At 39.5% G+C, this 20,548-nt stretch overlaps 1 protein-coding gene across 3 annotated transcripts in view; it reads left to right on the top strand.

The window, feature by feature from the left end:
- MCF2L2 (MCF.2 cell line derived transforming sequence-like 2) overlaps nt 1-20,548 on the top strand; it is a 527,578-nt gene that overhangs the window by 452,714 nt on the left and 54,316 nt on the right. For all 3 annotated transcript variants that reach the window (XM_073626295.1, XM_073626294.1, XM_073626296.1), the window contains one exon: nt 13,041-13,133. In XM_073626295.1, the coding sequence (XP_073482396.1) occupies nt 13,041-13,133 (93 nt within the window). The remainder of the gene's footprint in view (nt 1-13,040; nt 13,134-20,548) is intronic.

Raw genomic sequence — 20,548 nt, 5'->3', positions numbered from 1 at the left:
GTAACCTGTTGTAATTTATTGATGGTATCTCCGGTATCCTTCAAAAAAGATGGTATCGTTTTCACTATGGGTTGCAAGTAATGATCAATGTATTTCCCTATGCGCGAGGTTACGGAGTTAATTCCACTGATAATTGGGCGACCAGGAGGTTGGGTGATGTTTTTGTGTACCTTGGGCAGGTAATACATTATAGGGATGCGTGGAGCCACCGGAACCAAAAAGTTTTTTTTCTTTTTTGTCTAGTATGCCTAGCTGGAAGCCAGTATCAATCAGATCCACTAGTCTTCTTTTAAAGCCTGTAGTGGGATTAGATCCAAGAGGCAAGTAGGTTTCTGTGTCACTTAAGATTCTGGTCATCTCTGCTTGATAGTCTTTACTATCGAGGACGACAATTCCTCCGCCCTTATCTGCCGGGCGGATGACGAGATCTTTACGTTCGCAGAGGGACTTTAAACCTATTTTAATGTTGGGATCAGTGTAGTATTTTTTCTTTGGAAGACCATCCAAGTCCTCCAATACTAGGTCCCGAAACACTTTAATGGACGGAGCTATAGGTGCTGGGGGGTTAAATAGAGATTAAATAGAGATGGGTTGGCTAACCCTGAGTGAACCGAATGGGAATTTGCAAGAAGGTTTGGGGGCCTGCTTGGATTGGACGCAATATATCTCTGCACATTGAGTTTGCGCACAAATTTGTGCACATCTATAAATGTGGAGAATTTGCTTAATGTTTTTGGGGGGGCAAATTTCAATCCTTTGTTCAAAACACTAAGCTCCGCTGAGGAAAAATCAGCTTTACTTAGATTAAAGATGCCATAATCCTTTAGACCCGTTTTCTCTTTGTTGGTGCGCCTCCCCCCTCGGGTGCGACGTTTTGTTCTGGGTTTCGTGTGGGGTATTCCTGTTCTCTGTGAAAACCCCCCGGGTACATAGATCTTGGTTTGGCCTGGTTATAATTGAAAGGTGACCTATCAGAATAGTCTCTGTCTCCATAGTCATAACGATACTGGGAATTTCGATAATCAGTGAGTCGATCATCTCTAAGTGGTGAGAATCTGTTTCTTGTGTTAATGGGGGTTCTTTGTGGATATGGTTGGTAGTAGTGGTGCTCATTATTCCGTCTTCGGGGGGAATAGTCCTGTCTGTATTCTTCATAGTGAACAGAACGATCCCTATTGCCCCTACCCTTTCCCCTGTTGTTTCGTCCTCTATTTCCAGAGTTGGAGGGGGGACCATTATATTGGGTTGTAGAGACAGGGGGGGGATAGGTGGGACGTCTATTGTTACCAATGGGGGGAGGTGGAGGTACTGGGGGGATATGTAGAGCCCCAGATTCATCCGAACTTCCCGTCTCCATATGGTGACTTGTATTAGCAGGTGGATCTTTAACTTGGCTAGTAGTTTGCCAACTAAAAACATTTCCATTTTTGTAGTCACTGAGGTCTCTGCTATATTTCTTCTGTTTTTTAAATCTTTGTTCGCGTTCTTCCTTTTCTAGATGGTTCTTAAGATTGGTAGAGAGGTTGGTATACTCTATAGTGGATTTGTGTGGGAGGAGTTTGTCTCTAATTTCCTTAATTTCTTTATCTATAATGGTTCTTCTCGTGCGTTTTCTATCTACAAGGAACCCCAATAGGGAAATCCCTGCTTCATTAAAGTAGTGATACCAAGACTCGATATCTAGGTCCCCTTGTTGCGGGTGGATTGTCCACCTTAGGCCTCTTGGGACCATGCGTTCCTTGGTGTACTGCTCCAGGAAGGCAATGTCCCATTCCAGGTGTAACTCGGAGACCATCAGGTTTTTTAGCCTAAGGAAAAGGCCGCCTATCTCTGAGTCTGTGTTAAGAGCTGTGAAAACTCCTTCTGTATTGAAAGTGCAGTTTAGTGAACCAACATTCATTTTGTACTCGGGTACAGATGTGTGTTGTAATATGTTGTAATGTTCACCGATTTATGTGGGACATTGTTGTGTGTATGTACACATGCAGTCAATGTTGACCGAATGGTTGATTTGTCCAACTGAATTTTAACAGCTGAAGACTCTTTGATGTGTTAATCATATGCAAGTCTATTTGAACATTTCAAAGGGTATTCAGGTGGTATGTTAATCTAATCTAATTACATATATCTAAAGGGGACTTGTTGATGTTGATATGCGGGAATGTAGGTATTCCAAGGGCTCAAAAGGGTGTTCTGTTTATCTAATTAATATATCTAAAGGGGACTTGTTGATGTTGATAAGCGGGAGTGCAAATTGGGGTGGTTCACGGCTGTTCAAGTCCTAAATTGGAACGGCCAATCAAATTGCTCAGCCATTCAATATTTAGTGAATATAACACGGCATTCAGTCTATAGGTTTTGGGAGAGGCTTGTCTGTGTATGCACACTCGGACCTAAGACATGGGACTTTGAATTATATTTCCTCTGTCGGATTTCTTTGTCATCTGTGGACTTTGGACTTTGTTCTGTGTTGGAAGTCAATAAAGTGCATCTCTCTGGAAGAATTGGGTTGCTGCGGAAGAGTACTTACTAATTCATTATCATACCCACTCTACATCATATCACCCAGTATTAATTAATAGACTAAATCACTACACTGGTGCCGTTCATGTGACCAGAAGAGCATTTTCGGACTTAGTAACAGAAGTCGGTGGTGACAACAATCCTGTGAGGTGGACAGAAGTCTGATGAAGAACCAAGAGCTGTGCTGTGACTCTAATGTCTGGAATGTCTGGTTGTGACATAAGAGAGTCTGATCTACAAATTTAAACAAGTTGGGAACCCCAGAATTATTCTCTGGAGACCGGAAACAACAACAAAAAAGGACTGTGTCGTGTACCAGAAGACCTGAAGTGGAAGCCAAAGGAGTAACTAATGCGGTGAGTAAAATATTTTCTTTTTTTAATTATTAGTAATATAGTCAAAATGCTTACTCAGTGTGAAGCTAGTGTCAGTTCTGATAAAGTTAACAGATGGGTATTAAAATGTATTAAGCGCCATGGCGGTCCTTATGAAATTCCAGAAAAATGTAAGCAGACATGGACGATGATGAAGGAATTTTTAGAGAAAAATGTTTTTGATAGCAAAATTTCAGAAAGTAAAAGAAAAGGTTGTATTATACAGGGCTTGTTATCTTGCTGTCTAACAATGGAAAGTTCTTTGAATTATAAGGTTGAGGAAATTACCCAGTTACAGAAGGCAGTTGATAATAGCAACAATGTTTGTGAGAGGTTACAAAACCAATCAGACACTGAGACAGTAAATTTAAAGTTGCATGCGGTTACCATTGATGAAGCCTTAATTGAGAAATCTAAACGTTGTGATGAATTATCAGAGGAAAATGAGAGATTAAAATTAAGGATTATGGAATTAGAGAAGAGATCTCAGGAATGCAGATATGCATCAAATCTTGGATTCAGCAATCTGCAGCAAACAGAACCTCATATTAAATCTGATAATTCATTACCAGGTGCCCCCACTGTGACTACCACAGTTTATAACAATAATAATAATACAGGTGAAGTTCAGCTTGTAATGAAGCCGTTAAAACCAAAAGAATTAGACGCAATTCTTAAAGAAATAGGAATGGTTCCATACCATGATTTAAACAGATTTTTAAAATGGTTTTGTGACGTGCAGCAAGTCAGAGATATGTACAATCTCAACCCATCTGACTTAGAAAGAGTTTTGCAACATTCTGTAGGAAGTGGTCTTTGGATGAGAATTAAACAAATCTGTATTCAGCCTCTGAGGACAAGGGACATATTACTGGAATTATTATGTGTTTTGTATGGTGTACGTTCTGATGTTACTATTCATGGGAAGATCCAACAAATGCAAAATGAATCTCCCTATGAATTGTCACACAGGATAGCAACTATTATGGAATTATTGGTCGGTAATAATCTTGCATTTGAGCGTGGTGGCTTGATACATATGAGTATGTTTCTAGATGCATTGCATGAAGATATCAAACAAAATATTTTATTGGTTACCCCAAATCCTCATGATTTAAAAGACATATTGTTGAGAGCAGACCATTTATGGAGAAAGTCAAATGAGCAGGCTGTCAAAATTGATTTAGCCACATTGTTTAGGACAAATACTGAACATAAAGATCAGAAGATAATATCCTATGATAACACCCAGAGAGGACACTCCGGGTCATACATAGGTGATATTAATATGAAAAACAGAGCTGAACAAAATAATAATAAGAAAAGGTCCAAGACTTGGATACCGTTTTCTCAGTTAAAACAGAAATATGACCACCTGAAAATTGAGTATGACAAGATGAGAGGGGAACGTGATAAATTATTACAGCAGTTGAAGGAGGTACAGGGTGTCATGAATGTACAAGATGTATATTCTCCAGATCTGTTTTTGAATGCAGATGACATTTCTCTAGCAGTGAGGGTGAATAAGCTCCAAACTGTAAACGTGTAAATAGTGTTTTGTTTTAACTTCAAACAATGTTTAAGGACCTTGCTAATTAGTTTTGTTGGAGAGTTTTGTTTTTCAGGGACGTCTGAAGATGCTTGCATGTGAATAGCAGAAGTCTGAAATTGAATAGTGGTGGAGAATTATGGGAGAAATGCTGAATAGACAATATATCACTATACATGGAATTATAAAGCATTCATGGACTCTCTCGAAATTCATCAAGCAATGGACCTTTTTTTTCTTTTTTCTTCAACGCCCTAATTTTTAATTTTTCTCCCTTTTCCTGATATATTTTGCTTTTCATTTTTTTATTTTCTTTATGTTTTATTTCTTGAACTTTTATCTTGAAACCAAAGAGAAGCATTTTAACCTAAAATAATTTTTATAACATCTGTACATATTACATAATGCGTATTGATCAATATATTTGACATCTAAGGTGAGATGCTGCACAATGGCTTGGCATAGCATAAATTTTAGTATGTTGGGTGGTTTTCATAAATTTATAAGAGGGGTGAGTGAAATTCATCACTCCAGTCATGATTTGAAACTTTGTTGATTCAGTTGTTTATAATATGCTAAAGGCTATGACGTATATGGATGAAAGAGATCTTTCTACCTTTCATGGTGAAGATACTGGCAAGAATTTCCACTGCCGCTTTGTCTGGACAGAAGATCTGATAAACACTGATGTGAAGCTGACTCTATCTGAACCATCGTGTGGGGGTATATGTATATGTTGGTAGACCATTCAAGTGTAATTATGGACTGAATGATCCAAGTAACTGCTTTATTGAAGACAATGGGGGGTCGGCCTACAGCAAATTACAAAAGCAAATTGTGGCTGGCAATCAACAAATTCTGGTACTTGACAGGTACACAACCCGGTCATCTTTGTTCAAATTGTGGAAATGGAAAGAAGCAGATGTGAATTGTAAAATGCTTGCAAGATGGACTGAATGTCAAGTGCAAGAAAATAGTTTGAAGCACAGTTCTTACTGCCATATCCAAACTTTTTGACCTTGAAAGTGAGTGCTGGTACATTGATAGCTCTTCTTACTGTAAAGATGAAAGTAGAGTGTTTGCGTAAAAGCATCTTTAAAAATGGAAAGCTTGAGCCTGGAGATGAGAGAATCCTGGATTTGTGGATTGGAGTTCCCAGAGCATACCAAGTTTACTTTCAGTGAGATGGTGAGAGATGTGATGAAGTCAGACTGAAGAATGGACTGTGACATCAGCTCGTCTTTGCGCAATATTCAAGATCTTGATGTGATATAATAAGGCCTAACAGCTATATGGGCCACTGATGTTTACCAAATCCTTTTCCAGTCATGGTCTAAAAGTTATATTATCTAATAACTGTTTCATGGGGATATTTTAGAGGCTGGCGAAGAGAGATGTAACCAGTTTCAACTTCATATTTTATATGAGCCATTGTAAAGCATCCAGTACCTTAAATCATATTGATATTTTTTGTTGTTTGATTTATGGGTCAGTTCTAGTAGTTAGAACCGACCCAAGTGGGGGTATATGTTGTAATATGTTGTAATGTTCACCGATTTATGTGGGACATTGTTGTGTGTATGTACACATGCAGTCAATGTTGACCGAATGGTTGATTTGTCCAACTGAATTTTAACAGCTGAAGACTCTTTGATGTGTTAATCATATGCAAGTCTATTTGAACATTTCAAAGGGTATTCAGGTGGTATGTTAATCTAATCTAATTACATATATCTAAAGGGGACTTGTTGATGTTGATATACGGGAATGTAGGTATTCCAAGGGCTCAAAAGGGTGTTCTGTTTATCTAATTAATATATCTAAAGGGGACTTGTTGATGTTGATAAACGGGAGTGCAAATTGGGGTGGTTCACGGCTGTTCAAGTCCTAAATTGGAACGGCCAATCAAATTGCTCAGCCATTCAATATTTAGTGAATATAACACGGCATTCAGTCTATAGGTTTTGGGAGAGGCTTGTCTGTGTATGCACACTCGGACCTAAGACATGGGACTTTGAATTATATTTCCTCTGTCGGATTTCTTTGTCATCTGTGGACTTTGGACTTTGTTCTGTGTTGGAAGTCAATAAAGTGCATCTCTCTGGAAGAATTGGGTTGCTGCGGAAGAGTACTTACTAATTCATTATCATACCCACTCTACATCATATCACCCAGTATTAATTAATAGACTAAATCACTACAATGTGTATGTTCAATAACTATTTAATCCATTTTTGTTGTGAGAGAATTTACTACCATACAAAGAATAATTAAATCTGATCTCCATGCCAGAAACTTTAAACCCTACCACACCTTCTGCAAATAATAAATATTGGAAACGTTGTTTGCCTTTTGCTTCAATAGAGGTTCTTTTCTGTACTTTAGTTTTTCCCTTGCAATTAAATGATGGAGAAGGTGAATGGCAGAGTTAAGGGTAGAGGTGTAATGCTTCCAGAGATTTTAAAGCCATGAGAAAATACATTTTTCCCCTGCTTTTTTCTGGGAAAAAATTGAAATTTTCGGAACAATTAAAAAAAAATTCAGTATGGAGTAGTTTTACAAATTGAAAGTCATTTTCTTACACTGGAAGCGTGAAATGCAGTGTATATAAAAGTATTATGCTTGAAATAAAAGTACAGCTTTCCTCTCAGCAGAAATTGCACTGTGGAAATGTTTCCAAATTCTAGATGTTGGTCTTACCATTTTACTGAGAGGAGGATAAGAAAATTGACTGATCAGACTATAGGTAAACATTATGCAGTAAGGGCCCTTTCACACTGGGGCGGGCGTCGACATCAGTGGTAAAGCACCACTATTGTAAGCAGCTCTTTGCCGTCGGTATGCGGCCGCTAGCGGGGTGGTTTTACCCCCCGCTAGCGGGCGAGAAATGGTTAAAAACCTCTGCAGAGGCGATTTGCCGGCGGTATAGCCGCGCCATCCCATTGATTTCAATGGGCAGGAGCGGTGAAGGAGCGGTATACACTCCGCTCCTTCACCACTCCGAAGATGCTGCTAGCAGGACTTTTTTTACCATCCTGCCAGCGCATCGCTCCAGTGTGAAAGCCCTCGGGGCTTTCACACTGGAATGAAAGCAGCGGCACTTTCGGGTCGGTTTGCAGGCGCTATTAGCGCAATAGCGCCTGCAAACCGCCCCAGTGTGAAAGGACCCTAAAGGTGGAGAACATTAATCGGAATCATTTAAAGGTTAAAAAAACATAAACTACTTTATCAGACAAATTTACTCTCTTACCTTTCAACTAAGGCCTGAGAGGACAGAAACTATCATCTACTGCAGCCCTCAAAATTTCCGCTGGCAGGTAGGGTTGAATGGGAGCCGTTCTCCTCCCAGCGACCGGCCAGAACCTGGGGAAGAGAGAGGAGAGGAAGAGGAGAGCAGATGGGATCACACAGAGCGGGGATTTGACATAGCATGGATTTGAATTGCCCCGCGGCCACGAAGTCCCGCCTAATGGACCAGCTCCTATGATAGACAGCACACTGGTCCAGTGCCGGGAAATAAAGTAGTGTGACGTAGAGGCTGCAGGGCATTTCAAAGCCATGTTTTGCCACAGCGGGAGATCCCCATGCTGTGTTATCTGTCTGGCTCTTCTCTCTCTGATCCCCGTTCACTGGTGATGCTGCATTTATGGGCACTAACCAGGCTGCATTGATAGGCACTGGTGGGGTTGCTTTGATGGGCATTGATAGGCACTGGTGAGGCTGCATTGATGGGCACTGATCAGGCTGCATTGATGGGCACTGATGAGGCTGCATGGATGGACACTGGTGAGGCTGCATTGATGGACACTGATTAGGCTGCATTGATAGGCACTGGTGAGGCTGCATTGATGGGCACTGATGAGGCTGCCCCACTTACTCACCCTACTGGGTGTACGTTACATAAATTATAATATAAATATATACAAAAATTAGTGCGTAACATCTATAACCAGACTAAAATGTCCAAATTCATGTGCAAAGTGCAATGTGCAATTATTGCCAAGATCTCTGTAGTATATATCATCCGTGACTTTCCGTGACCCCTTCACCACTTTAGTGCCAAAAACACCACCACCTGGATTGGCCACTCACCAGATGTTGGTTAAACTGCGCCTTTGGTTCATTTATTTGGGATAACCACTCCACATATTCCGTATTGTTGCTGACCCCAATGCACTATATAAACGCCATGTCCTCCTCATATGAAACAGACAGCGATCATTGCGCAATATGTAAAAACTATTTTATTAATACTCAGTTTAAAAAGGAAGTATTACACTCACATTTCCAGGTGCCCATATGCCGGCACCAAGCTATTCCAGCAATTGGTAATGAGTGTAGGGATGGCGCAGTGTAAATCCCGTGTTGGCGTGCGGTGCAAGCCTCGTTCGCAGCCGGCTTGCGCTTCAGCCCTCACTTTCGCCTAGCACGGAAGTGACGTATTGGCGTGACGAAAATCTCCTAGCAGCCTCTACGCGTTTCGCATCATAGTATGCATCATCAGGAAGCCAATCCAGGTGGTGGTGTTTTTGGCACTAAAGTGGTGAAGGGGTCACGGAAAGTCATGGATGATATATACTACAGAGATCTTGGCAATAATTGCACATTGCACTTTGCACATGAATTTGGACATTTTAGTCTGGTTATAAATGTTACGCACTAATTTTTGTATATATTTATATTGTAATTTATGTAAAGTACACCCAGTAGGGTGAGTAAGTGGGGCACTACTGTATATAGAATTTTGGGGGGCATAATGATTGTGTAAATCTGGAATATAACAGAGTGGTGTGTTTTAGAGTAGTGCATTCAACACATATATATATTCTTTATTTTGTTCACCTAGTGGTGTAGTTTTTTGATTGCAGCAACTCATTTCTTAATTATTTAATCGCTTGCGCCGGTGACACACATTTGTTCATTTGTACTGATGAGGCTGCGCTGATGGGTACTGGTGAGGCTGCAATGATGGACACCGATGAGGCTGCATTGATAGGCACCTTAGGGGCTGCATTGATGGGCACTGGTGAGGCTGCATTGATGGGCACTGGTGAGGCTGCATTGATGGGCGCTGGTGAGGCTGCATTGATGGGCGCTGATGAGGCTGCTCTGATGGGCACTGGTGAGGCTGCATTGATGGGCACTGATGAGGCTGCATCGATGGGCACTGATAAGGCTGCATCGATGGGCACTGGTGAGGCTGCATTGATGGGCACTGATAAGGCTGCATTGATGGGCACTGATAAGGCTGCATTGATGGGCACTAGTAAGGCTGCATTGATGGGCACTGGAGAGGCTGCATTGATGGGCACTGGTGAGGCTGCATTGATGGGCACCGGTGAGGCTGCATTGATGGGCACCGGTGAGGCTGCATTGATGGGCACTGGTGAGGCTGCATTGATGGGCACTGGTGAGGCTGCATTGATGGGCACTGATAGGCTGCATTGATGGGCACTGATGAGGCTGCTCTGATGGGCACTGGTGAGGCTGCATTGATGGGCACTGGTAAGGCTGCATCGATGGGCACTGATGAGGCTGCATCGATGGGCACTGATAAGGCTGCATTGATGGGCACTGGTGAGGCTGCATTGATGGGCACTAATGAGCCTGCACTGATGAGGCAGCACTGATGGGGCGGAATTGATGGGCACTGATAAGCTGCACTGATATGCTGTACTGATGGGCACTGATATGCTGCACTGATGGGCTGCACTGATGGGCACTGATGAGGCTGCACTGATGGGCACTGATAAAGTTGTTGTTAATATTTATTTTTGTAACCTAATTCTGCATAAAACATTTAACAATGTAATTTCACAAGAGAATTAATGAGGGCGTGTTTAGGGGCGTAATTAGGGGGCGGGGCAGGGTAGGGCTTGGGTGGGGCAACTGGTGGCGAGTAACTCTTAAGGCCTGGCTCGTAGCTCAGGACTTGAAATTTTGAGCCCTGATTTACTGTAACCCAAAAATCACCCACCTGTAGGAGGTACAACATGGAGCCCGCAAGCAAACTAAACTGGAGCTTTTCCCCTGTAGTGCCCTCAAGTGGCAGAAATGCATGTTTCTCTTGTTTGAGAACTGCATTAAAAAGTACAGTGCTGCTTGAATTGTATTTCAGGGTTTGCTTGTCTTCAGCTGAGAGAACTTACAATAATTTAAGACTTTACATAAGGTCTCAGAAAACTTTCATTAAGGTCTTCATGTTATATATTTCATTTACAATGTCATAGATAGCCCGTAAAAGAACATATTCCACACTTCTTTTTTTTTCCCAAAAACAAAAAACAGCTTTGAGAAAAAACTGTTTTTCCCAATTTTTCAGTTTTTCTTTCCAGGCCTTCCCTTCTCCAGTTAAGGGTAATAGTAGCAATAATAATAATAAGCAGTATTATTTTATCTTTCCCACACCTACTTTCCCTGGTAATGTTTTGTAAATTTGTGTCTATTTGTCAGATTATGTCTGTACTCTGAGTTTATTAGGTTGCACCTTTCACTGTTTAGAATTATATGCTTTAAAATATAATTTCATGTATTATTTTTTCTCATTGTGTTGCGCTTACCATATAAAACCATAAACATGGGCATGCTGTATTGTTGATGATTCATTACACCTAAAAATTGCATGTGACTCATCATTGTTTTGTAGAGCTTAACACTTCCTTTTACTGTACTGGATGGTGATGATGCCACTTTAAACGTTAACAATCTATTCTATGTATTGTTTGTATGTCTGTATGTATTAACAACTGCTTCAAAGGATTTCGCTGAAAAAATAATCTGTGTGTACAGTGTGTACAAGGAATTTTTCTTGGTATTATCAAGAAATCTTGCAGAAATATTTTCATATTCAATATATTAGCCTTAAAGGGGTTGTAAAGGCAGAAGGTTTTTAATCTTAATGCATTCTATGCATTGAGTGGCAGAATGCATAATAGCAGGGCGCCATGTCTGAATGGATACACAGAGCTCTGACTTCGCTCGGGTGCCCCCATTGAAAGCTGCTGGCTGAGTGGGCAGTCTACAGAAGGGAGGGGCCAGGATCAGCAAAGAGGGACCTGAGAAGAGGAGGATCCGGGCTGCTCTGTGCAAAACCAACTGCACAGAGGAAGTAAGTATAACAAGTTTGTTATTTTAAAAAAAAGAGACAATCGCTTTAAGTTCTGGGAAACTGGTGCTGAGGGCAATGCCTTACCTTAAAGCTTGCAACTAACGCACTAACCCTCATTGTTACCTTAACCACACCTACTGTATACTTTTTTGCATACTCAACATTTCTGTTAATGCACCCTCTGCTCTGAAGACCAGCCAAAAGACTTTAGTGCTAGAATTTACTATTTAATTTCACCTTACCCTGGTGTGTGTGAATGTGTGTGACTTAGCTGTAATACACAATTCAATTTTTAGGTTATTAGCACTGCTACAGCTTTATCTTTTTTTTTTTGTATGCAGCATTTACTGCTTTTTTAATGTAACAACCAAATAGGCAAATGGTTGATTGGTTTCACTTCAGATACCTATTGTTTTCAGCAAAAAGGTTAACATATTTCTTATATCTGCCCTACATGAAATGAGTTAAAGTGGCTTTGAAATTTTAAAACATGTAACTTTGCTATGCCCAAGTGTGAACAAAGCCTAAAGTTTCTTGCTGTTGGTCGACTTAGTTTCACTTATACTTGTTGTGGCCAACATTAAAAGGTTTTTTATATAAATTCATAAAGTTTAAAAATCATTTGCCTGTTTCCATCAGAGCCAATTTCAACTTGTGGATATTCAGTGACTAATCTATGGTCCATTAGTCACAGTTATTATTTTTTTTAACACAGTAAGCTTAAGGGTAACTGCTATGACCCTGCCATAAAAATGTGCCCATTGTTCTTCAGATATATTGAAGGTAATTTGTTGCTATTATGTGAAGTAGGAGTAAAAACAACAGGACATTTACATTTACAATTCCTATTCTTTGTAGCCAGGTGTAATGGGTCAGATCCTGTTTCTGTAGGTCTGTTCACATTGTTTGAGGGTGGAGTGTAATCTGTCTGGCGTTTATTGCTGTTTGCAACCCTAGAGAATTCCCCTCACTTCCATTTTTGGTGACAGGGGTTCAGAGGGATAAGATGCAAAGGGAAATCCCTCCAACAGAGTCAGATATAGCAATGAAAAAATTTTGTTAGAGTGGTAAAATGTTCTATAATAAGATCTATAATAAGCAGTTAGACAGCAGCAAAAACCTGACAGACGTTCTACAGTAACTCTTCCCCACTCTACCCAAAATGTAAGAAAAAATGTTTTGTGTGGAGTAGGGGATTTAGGTACAATCTAGGGTCTCTATAGTTATGTGTGAAGTAGAGACACACCATTCATACCTGTTTTTTTCCCCGCTGGTGCAAAGGAGTTGCTAGTCAGTTTTCTCCACTCTAGACTATTTTGTTGAATTGTCAGTGATTTATATTCCATTTGGAGATGTGATGAGAAATCTGCTTGGTCATTTTAAAATTGTGTCATGTCAGTATACTGGTGCTATAATATTATGCCTAATTTTTCTTACTACTGTGCTTATTAACAAATCATTGCTTTACATCTATGTATTCACTTAGAACCAGAGTCTAAGGAGAAAGAAGCCACTCGCCGATTTTCTTTAGCTTCCTCTATCAGTTCAACTTCTATAAAAGTTCCAGCTCGTACAAAAGGTAGATAAACTTCAAAGTTTGCTTTTGATCTGAAGTCACTTAACTGTACTGTTACATACAGTATAAAGTCTATAAAAAGCTTTTTACTGTTACTCTTCTCCTATTGATGGGCTGCTATTGCTGACCTTCTAAAAATGCTATTTGCCTGTCAGTCATGCAGTCCATTATTTTTTGATCACTAACTTGGTAAAGGCATGCAACTAGTGAAATCAGATTAAAGCCAGAATTCCTAATTTGCCTACGTGTTACAGGTCTGTGACACAAAAAGTATCAAATCTATATCACTTAAGACAACTAGCATTTTCAGTAAGAGAAGTCAGCCGTTTCAGTTTACATATTTCTATGCGCAGAGGATTCCTCAAAGATGGGTTCACACAAGTGAACTGCGACAATGTGTTGTTATCGGTTTCTTTACTACAAATGCCTAAAACACAGGTTATGGCGATTGGTGCGCTGTGGTGGCAATCATTCTTAATGGCACCTCAACACACTTGCATCATAGTACACCACAATGCACAGTAATTAACTTCTGTGCATTGTGGCACGCTATATTACAAAAAATAGTGCATGCACCCTTTTTGGTGCGTTTAGAAGGTCAATTTAAATAAATGGACTTCCCTTACTAAACGCGTATTCACATTTAGCAGTTATCAGGAGCAATCCTATGCGATATGCAGCCTAGGGAGGTTCTCTTTAGGGCTGGTTTACACCTGCTGATGCATTTCAGTGCAGCAGCTGGTGTGCAGTGCGATCTGACAGAGATCAGTGCGGTAATGATTAAAACAAACTTTATTGAGATGTCACACAGACATCTCACAAAGTTCAATAGCTGGCCGTGCCATTCAAGGCAGTGGATTATCAACACAATGCTGATAAAAAGTACTGCATGCAGTACTTTTTTTCAACGCATCTTGCCCACACACCACCGTAACACAGTGGTGTAAACCGGGTATATAAGAGACAAAGCATTTCACCTTGTCCATGCAGTGGGGTGCTGGAATAGCCACCAACACAGTCCCACTGCCTCTGGTGTGAATACACCCTCAATGATTTGTTTTTTTTTGTGCATGTTGCTTTTTATATGGGTGACAGTATTACTCATTAATAACAATTACTCACAAGCATTACTAACAATTAACTGTGAAAATCACAACTTTATGGAGTTTTCTTTAAGTCAGAGGAATACAACCAGTCACATCCACATCGGATTTTGGAAATCACAGAGGTCTATTAATTTATTTGCTATGTTGGTAAAGGTGTTTTTTGGATGGTATTTAAATAATGAAAATAAAAAGAATAGAGGCTGATCCAGAAAAAAATAGGGGCTTTTGATCTTTTCAGAGCTGCTTTTCCCTATCTATGCACTGTCTCAGACTCCTCTGAAAAGACAGCTAAAAAGCATCTGAAAGCAACCTGCATTTACCCATCGACACAAGCCTAAATATTAGTTTAAAGGGATGCTTAGGAAGAAAAATAGCCAGAATGTTAGATTATATCCTGAAGCCTGTATTTATAAGGAAAAAGGAAACAAGAAGTAATTAAATATAACTGCTAGCGAAGCAAACATTTGTGTAAATTAAGATGGCAATAAATAGAAAGCAGCAAAAAGTGCTAAAAAATAATTAAATTAAATAATAATTGAATTAAAAATCTTGATTCATGAGAAATTGATCATAAAACCTTAAAGTGCAACCAAAGCTGACCATATACTATGCGAATTTTACATGTTTTTATCAGGCCACAATTCACTACATCACTAGCCCTGTCAGCCCCCTCCCACCCAACATCTAAAAAATAGAAGGCACTAGACAGCAGGAGCAATGAAAATAGTTAAAAGTGTATAGTGATCTTAAAGAGTAACTCCACTTTTTGTTGAGAAAAAAAAACAATCCCCTCTGGGTGATTAATGTACATTGTAAGAATTTTAACACATTTTGTTGCAGATTTCCACCTGATTCTGCTCTGAAGTAATAGCTGTTCATTTGACCATGTCCTTAGGACATTAATTATGGATGGGATGGTCTGGTTCATTATAATCACCTTGTGCTCCCTCAGTGTTCTGATGGGAAAAATTGTTTTGTCTGCATCCCTTTAGAAGTAATAAACCCTTAGAAAGTTTTAGTTTTAAAAAAAATTACATTTTTGTTGCAGAAGATGCCTATAGTCTTACTTACATCCTAGTGCAAACTTCTGGGAAAATCAGCGAGTCAATCACAAAAGCAATACATTACATTTTTGGAGGTGTTCTGCATAGCAGTAATGTATAGAATGCCTCCAGGTTGCCATATTGCATAGAATTTTACAGAAATTACAGTGTGGTGGATTGAAATGAAAAGTTTATTTTTTTTTTTTTATATATCATTAACCACTTCAGCCCCGGAATGATTTGCCCCCTTCCTGATCAGGCCATTTTTTGCGATGCGGCACTGCGTCGCGACGTACCCAAACAAAATTTATGTCCTTTTTTTCCCCCAACAAATAGAGCTTTCTTTTGGTGGTATTTGATCACCTCTGCAAATTTTATTTTTTGCACTATAAACAAAAAAAGAGCAACAATTTTGAAAAAAAAAGGATATTTTTTACTTTTTGCTATAATAAATATCCAAAAAAAAAAAGAAAAAAACAAATTTCTTCATCAGTTAAGGCTGATATATATTCTACATATTTTTGGTAACAGAAAATCGCAATAAGCATATATTGATTGGTTTGCGCAAAAGCTATAGCGCCTACAAAATAGGGGATATATTTATGTCATTTTTATTATTATTTTTTTTTACTAGTAATGGCGGCGATCTGCGTTTTTTATCAGGACTGCGACATTGCGGCGGACAATAAATATAGCCACTGATTACTGTATAAATGTCACTGGCAGGGAAGGGGTTAACACTAGAGGGAGATCAAGGGGTTAACTGTGTTCCCTAGGTGTGTCCTAACTGTAGGGGGGATGAGACTGCCTGGGGGAGGAGACCAATCGGTGTTCCTACTTAGTAGGAACACGCGATCTGTCTCCTCTCCCCTGAGAGAACCGGGATTTGTGTGTTTACACACACACATCCCCGTTCTCGTTCTGTCACGAGCGATCGCGGGTGCCCGGACATTGCGCCCGCTGGGCACATGCATCGTCTCCGGGGACACGTGGCAGCGTGCGCCTGCTATGACGTCTTAAAGGAACGATTTATAGCTACAGTGATTTGCGTAGCCGTGCCAACCTGCCGCAGAATAACTATGGCGGCTGGCCGGCTAGCGGTTGAATTACAATATAGTTTGTGTAGCAATTGTATATGCTATATTATTTTTTTAAGTTCTGTATTGTTTTTTCCATGAAAGTAGAGTTACCCTTTAAGATAAAGTTAGGAATGTTCAATAATTGTTAATAAATCCTTAATCAACAATACTAATGTTGTTTTCTGCAGTGATTTTATTTAAATTCTGCCTACTAGTGTACGTACAGTGTCACGACTCTAATGTACATTAGTAAAACGGTGACCTTACTTCTACATAAATAATGTGAACGTGTATGTTTTTTTATGCAAATTTAAATACATTTTGTATTTTTATACATTTGCTGTACTATTTTACTTAGCACTACTCTCAAAATTCTCTTGGGAAAATTGTCTTTTTTGGGAGTTATGTACTACAGTTTGAGTTCTATAGCCTGCTTTTTTTTTTTTTTTTAACAAAACATGCAAAGGAGTCAGTGCTGCAACGAGATAAGTAATCTTTCAGTAATCTTCATTAGTTGAAAAAAAATCTAACCTAAGATCAGGGTAGCATATGGAAAACACAATCACAAATGGCCCCCCAAAGTTAAAGCAGTAGTAATGTTTGCTTTGTAAATTTTTACTATGTTACATTATTATAAGCTTACCTGTAGGTAAAATGAATATTTCCTAAATGTGCACGGTTTAGGAGATATTCAATCTTTTAGCAGATGGTGACATGTATTCTGAAGGAATGGCATACCACTGCCATTCCTTCAGAGCGCTGTGCCATGATTCCCACTCGCATGTGCGGGAGTGACGTCATCACGGCTCAGCAATTCTAGCTGCCAGAGCCCGCGAACCCAGCAGGAAGACCGTGTGATGATAAAAGCCCTGTCAATGATGACAGCGCACCGCTGGAGCGCTTAGTTTTTCAGGTAGGTGTCATAATGTGCTAGTATGAGACGTGTAAGGGAAACCCCAAAACTCATGGGTTTCAGTAACATTTTGACTGTTGAAGCCAGATTGAAAAATAGATGTATTTATTACACATGTATGTACTTATCTACATGCTTGGAGAGCAACACAAATACTGTACATACTGTTGATTTCAAAACAATTGCTCTAACTGACTAAGGACTTGTAATACAATTTATATGGCCTAGGATAGGTGGGACTTTCTCTGAAGTTTCATCTGTGTCTCTGATGACATTCATTGATATGCGAATAGCTGTTCACATAGGCTTCTTACTTCCAGTAGTTTGGCTCCTTGGAGGAACAGGTCTTCAAAAGGCAGAGATGACAATCTTCCCAGGAGGTGTAAATAGCATTTGACCACAACCAAGACAGTTGTTACACACTATGACTTCTAACAAAATATACATCCAATATATCTATTTATTCAGAAAAATAAATGTTTGATAATCTTAAATAAATGTTTGATAAATAAAATGGCTATTCCATTTACCTTATCAATTCCTTCTCGATGCATACTAGCACATTATGCTGTTGCCTTGCAGGGAATTTTTTTTTTTTCTAAATGCTGCAGTTTACTACTGCTTTGCAGGGGAGAGGGGCACAGGCCCGTGTACTGTAAATAGGAAAAGTTAGCATTCGCATGGAAACTTTGTCCTGGGTAGCATGTTTACATGCATGGTGTGCTGAGGCACCTCATGCTGCCTTTAGTGCGAACTCAATATTAGTTTATTGTTTTTGTAGCCAGTATACCTGTGCTTGCTCTAAGGGCCAGTGTCAATGGACTTTTGTCTGCATCAGAACTTCTCACTACACACGCGTCTATGGAAATACAAAAGCAGCATAAACAAGTCAAATGCGGGTCTGAGGGAGGCTAATTGCAGGTCAGATGCACATTCAGTGAATTTGAAATGATCTCAGAAACATCTAAAAACAATAGAGAAGCACAAGCATATTTTTTTGGGATGGCTGTGTTGTTTTTTGTTTTTTTGTTTTTTTTTGCACAACTGAAAAACTTTTACTAAAAAGTAATTTAATTAAAAAAAAAAAAACACAATTATGGACATCGCCCAGATCCTCAGTGTCAACACAGGCTTTAAAGTATTACACTGCTAGAAAGACTGACTAGCAGGCACCTAGAAGGGTCTGAATGTACCTAAACATAGCTTTTAGGGTACATTCTGTTATGCAAACTGACCTGCAGATTACAACATTGAGCTCAATCAGGCACCTTTTTTAAAACTATTTGTAGGCACCTCTAGATTCCTGCTTAATAAATCTGACAGTAGTTCTCCAGCTTTAGATTAACCATCCATTTCATTTAAAAAATAACTCCACTTTTGTTGAGAAAAACAATCCCCTCTGGGTGATCTATGTCCATTGCAGAAATTTTAACAAACTTTGTAACAGATTCCTTACCTTTTGTTGATCTGAAGAAATAGCTGTTTGCTTCACCATGTCCTTTTCAGACCGAACCTGAATGGGATGCATTATAATCCCTTGCAGCACTCTCAGCGTTCCATTGAGAAAAGCTGCACAGTCTATAAATTTGCCTTGTTTAAGGGTCTTTAACCACTTCAGCCCCGGAAGGATTTACCCCCTTCCTGACCAGAGCGTTTTTTTTGCGATTGGGCACTGCGTCGCTTTAATTGACAATTGCGCGGTCCTGCAACGTGACTCTGAAACAAAATTGACGTCCTTTTTTTCCCCACAAATAGAGCTTTCTTTTGGTGGTATTTGATCATCTCTGCGATTTTTATTTTTTGTGCCATAAACAAAATAAGAGTGACAATTTTGAAAAAAAACCCATTATTTTTTACATTTTGCTATAATAATTATCCCTAAAAAATATATAAAAAAACATTTTTTTTCCAAAGTTTAGGCCGATACATATTCTTCTACATATTTTTGGTAAAAAAAAAAAAAAAAAAAAATCGCAATAAGCGTTTATTGATTTGTTTGCGCAAAAGTTATAGCGTTTACAAAATAGGGGATAGTTTTATGGCATTTTTTATTAATAATTTTTTTTTTTACTAGTAATGGCGGCGATCAGTGATTTTTATTGTGACTGCGACGTTATGGCGGACATTTTTTACACATTTTTGGGACCATTGTCATTTATACAGCAATCAGTGCTATAAAAATGCATTGATTCCTGTATAAATGACACTGGCAGTGAAGGGGTTAACCACTAGGGGGCGGGGAGGGGTTAAGTATGTCCTAGGGGAGTGATTTCTAACTGTCAGGGGGATGGGCTGGTGTGTGACGTCACTGATCTCTGCTCCAATGACAGGGAGCAGAGATCGAGTGACACTTGTCACTAGGCAGAACGGGGAGATGCTGTTTACAACGGCATCTCCCCATTTGTCCTCTCCGTGAGGCGATTGCGGGTATACCCGCGGCGATCGAGTCCGCGGTACCCGCGACTTGACTCACGGAGATCGCGGCAGGCGCGGGTACGTTACTTTGCGCAGCCGTGCCATTCTGCCGACGTAAAAGTACAGGATCCGGTCGGGAATCAGTTAAAAGTATTTAACTCTTTGGGAGTATCTCACCAAAACTGAAATTCCTATTGCAGGGGTGCCTAAAATATGCTTTGTAACTTAGTGCAGACTTTTGGTAAAATAAGGGAGCCAATCACAAAGGCAGGAAATGACATTCATGGGGGTTCTGTACACCAACGGTACACTGATGATGTACAGAACAGCTGCATATTAAAAAGAAAGTTAATTTTTTATTAACATTTGACAAAATGAAGGATGAGTGGGATTATTAATGGTGCTGAAACCCTCCCAGAGAAAGCATCTTAAAGAGTCATATTGATAAAAACAAGAATTTCATTACAATTTATTGTTAAAACGTTTCTGGGGAAATAATCACCTAAAATACATGAAAGATGAGATACAAACAGCTTAGCCACCCTGAAGTGTCATCATCCCTTATAAACCAATCACAATAATGATAAAGTAAATATTTCACATATATGCAATACATAGATGAGGAGGGAAGATGATGAATAAACCAACGCGTTTCGCAATTGTAGCTTCCTCAGGGGCTCAAAGGGTGTTGTTGAGCAGGGTTACTAAGAGCAAGAAAAAAAAAAAACAATACAAAAAAACAAATGCACATTATTACATTTAGAGATGAGGTGCTGATATCTTTAGTTGGACCGAATACTTTTATTAACATTAAATTACAACATGGCCTATGTAGCAATTGTAAATGCTATATTTTATTTTA

This window comes from Aquarana catesbeiana, linkage group LG04 (assembly GCF_042186555.1).
Source record: "Aquarana catesbeiana isolate 2022-GZ linkage group LG04, ASM4218655v1, whole genome shotgun sequence".
Taxonomy (NCBI): domain Eukaryota; kingdom Metazoa; phylum Chordata; class Amphibia; order Anura; family Ranidae; genus Aquarana; species Aquarana catesbeiana.
The sequence above is the reverse complement of the archived record's forward strand: the minus strand, read 5'-3'. Positions and strand labels throughout refer to the sequence as shown.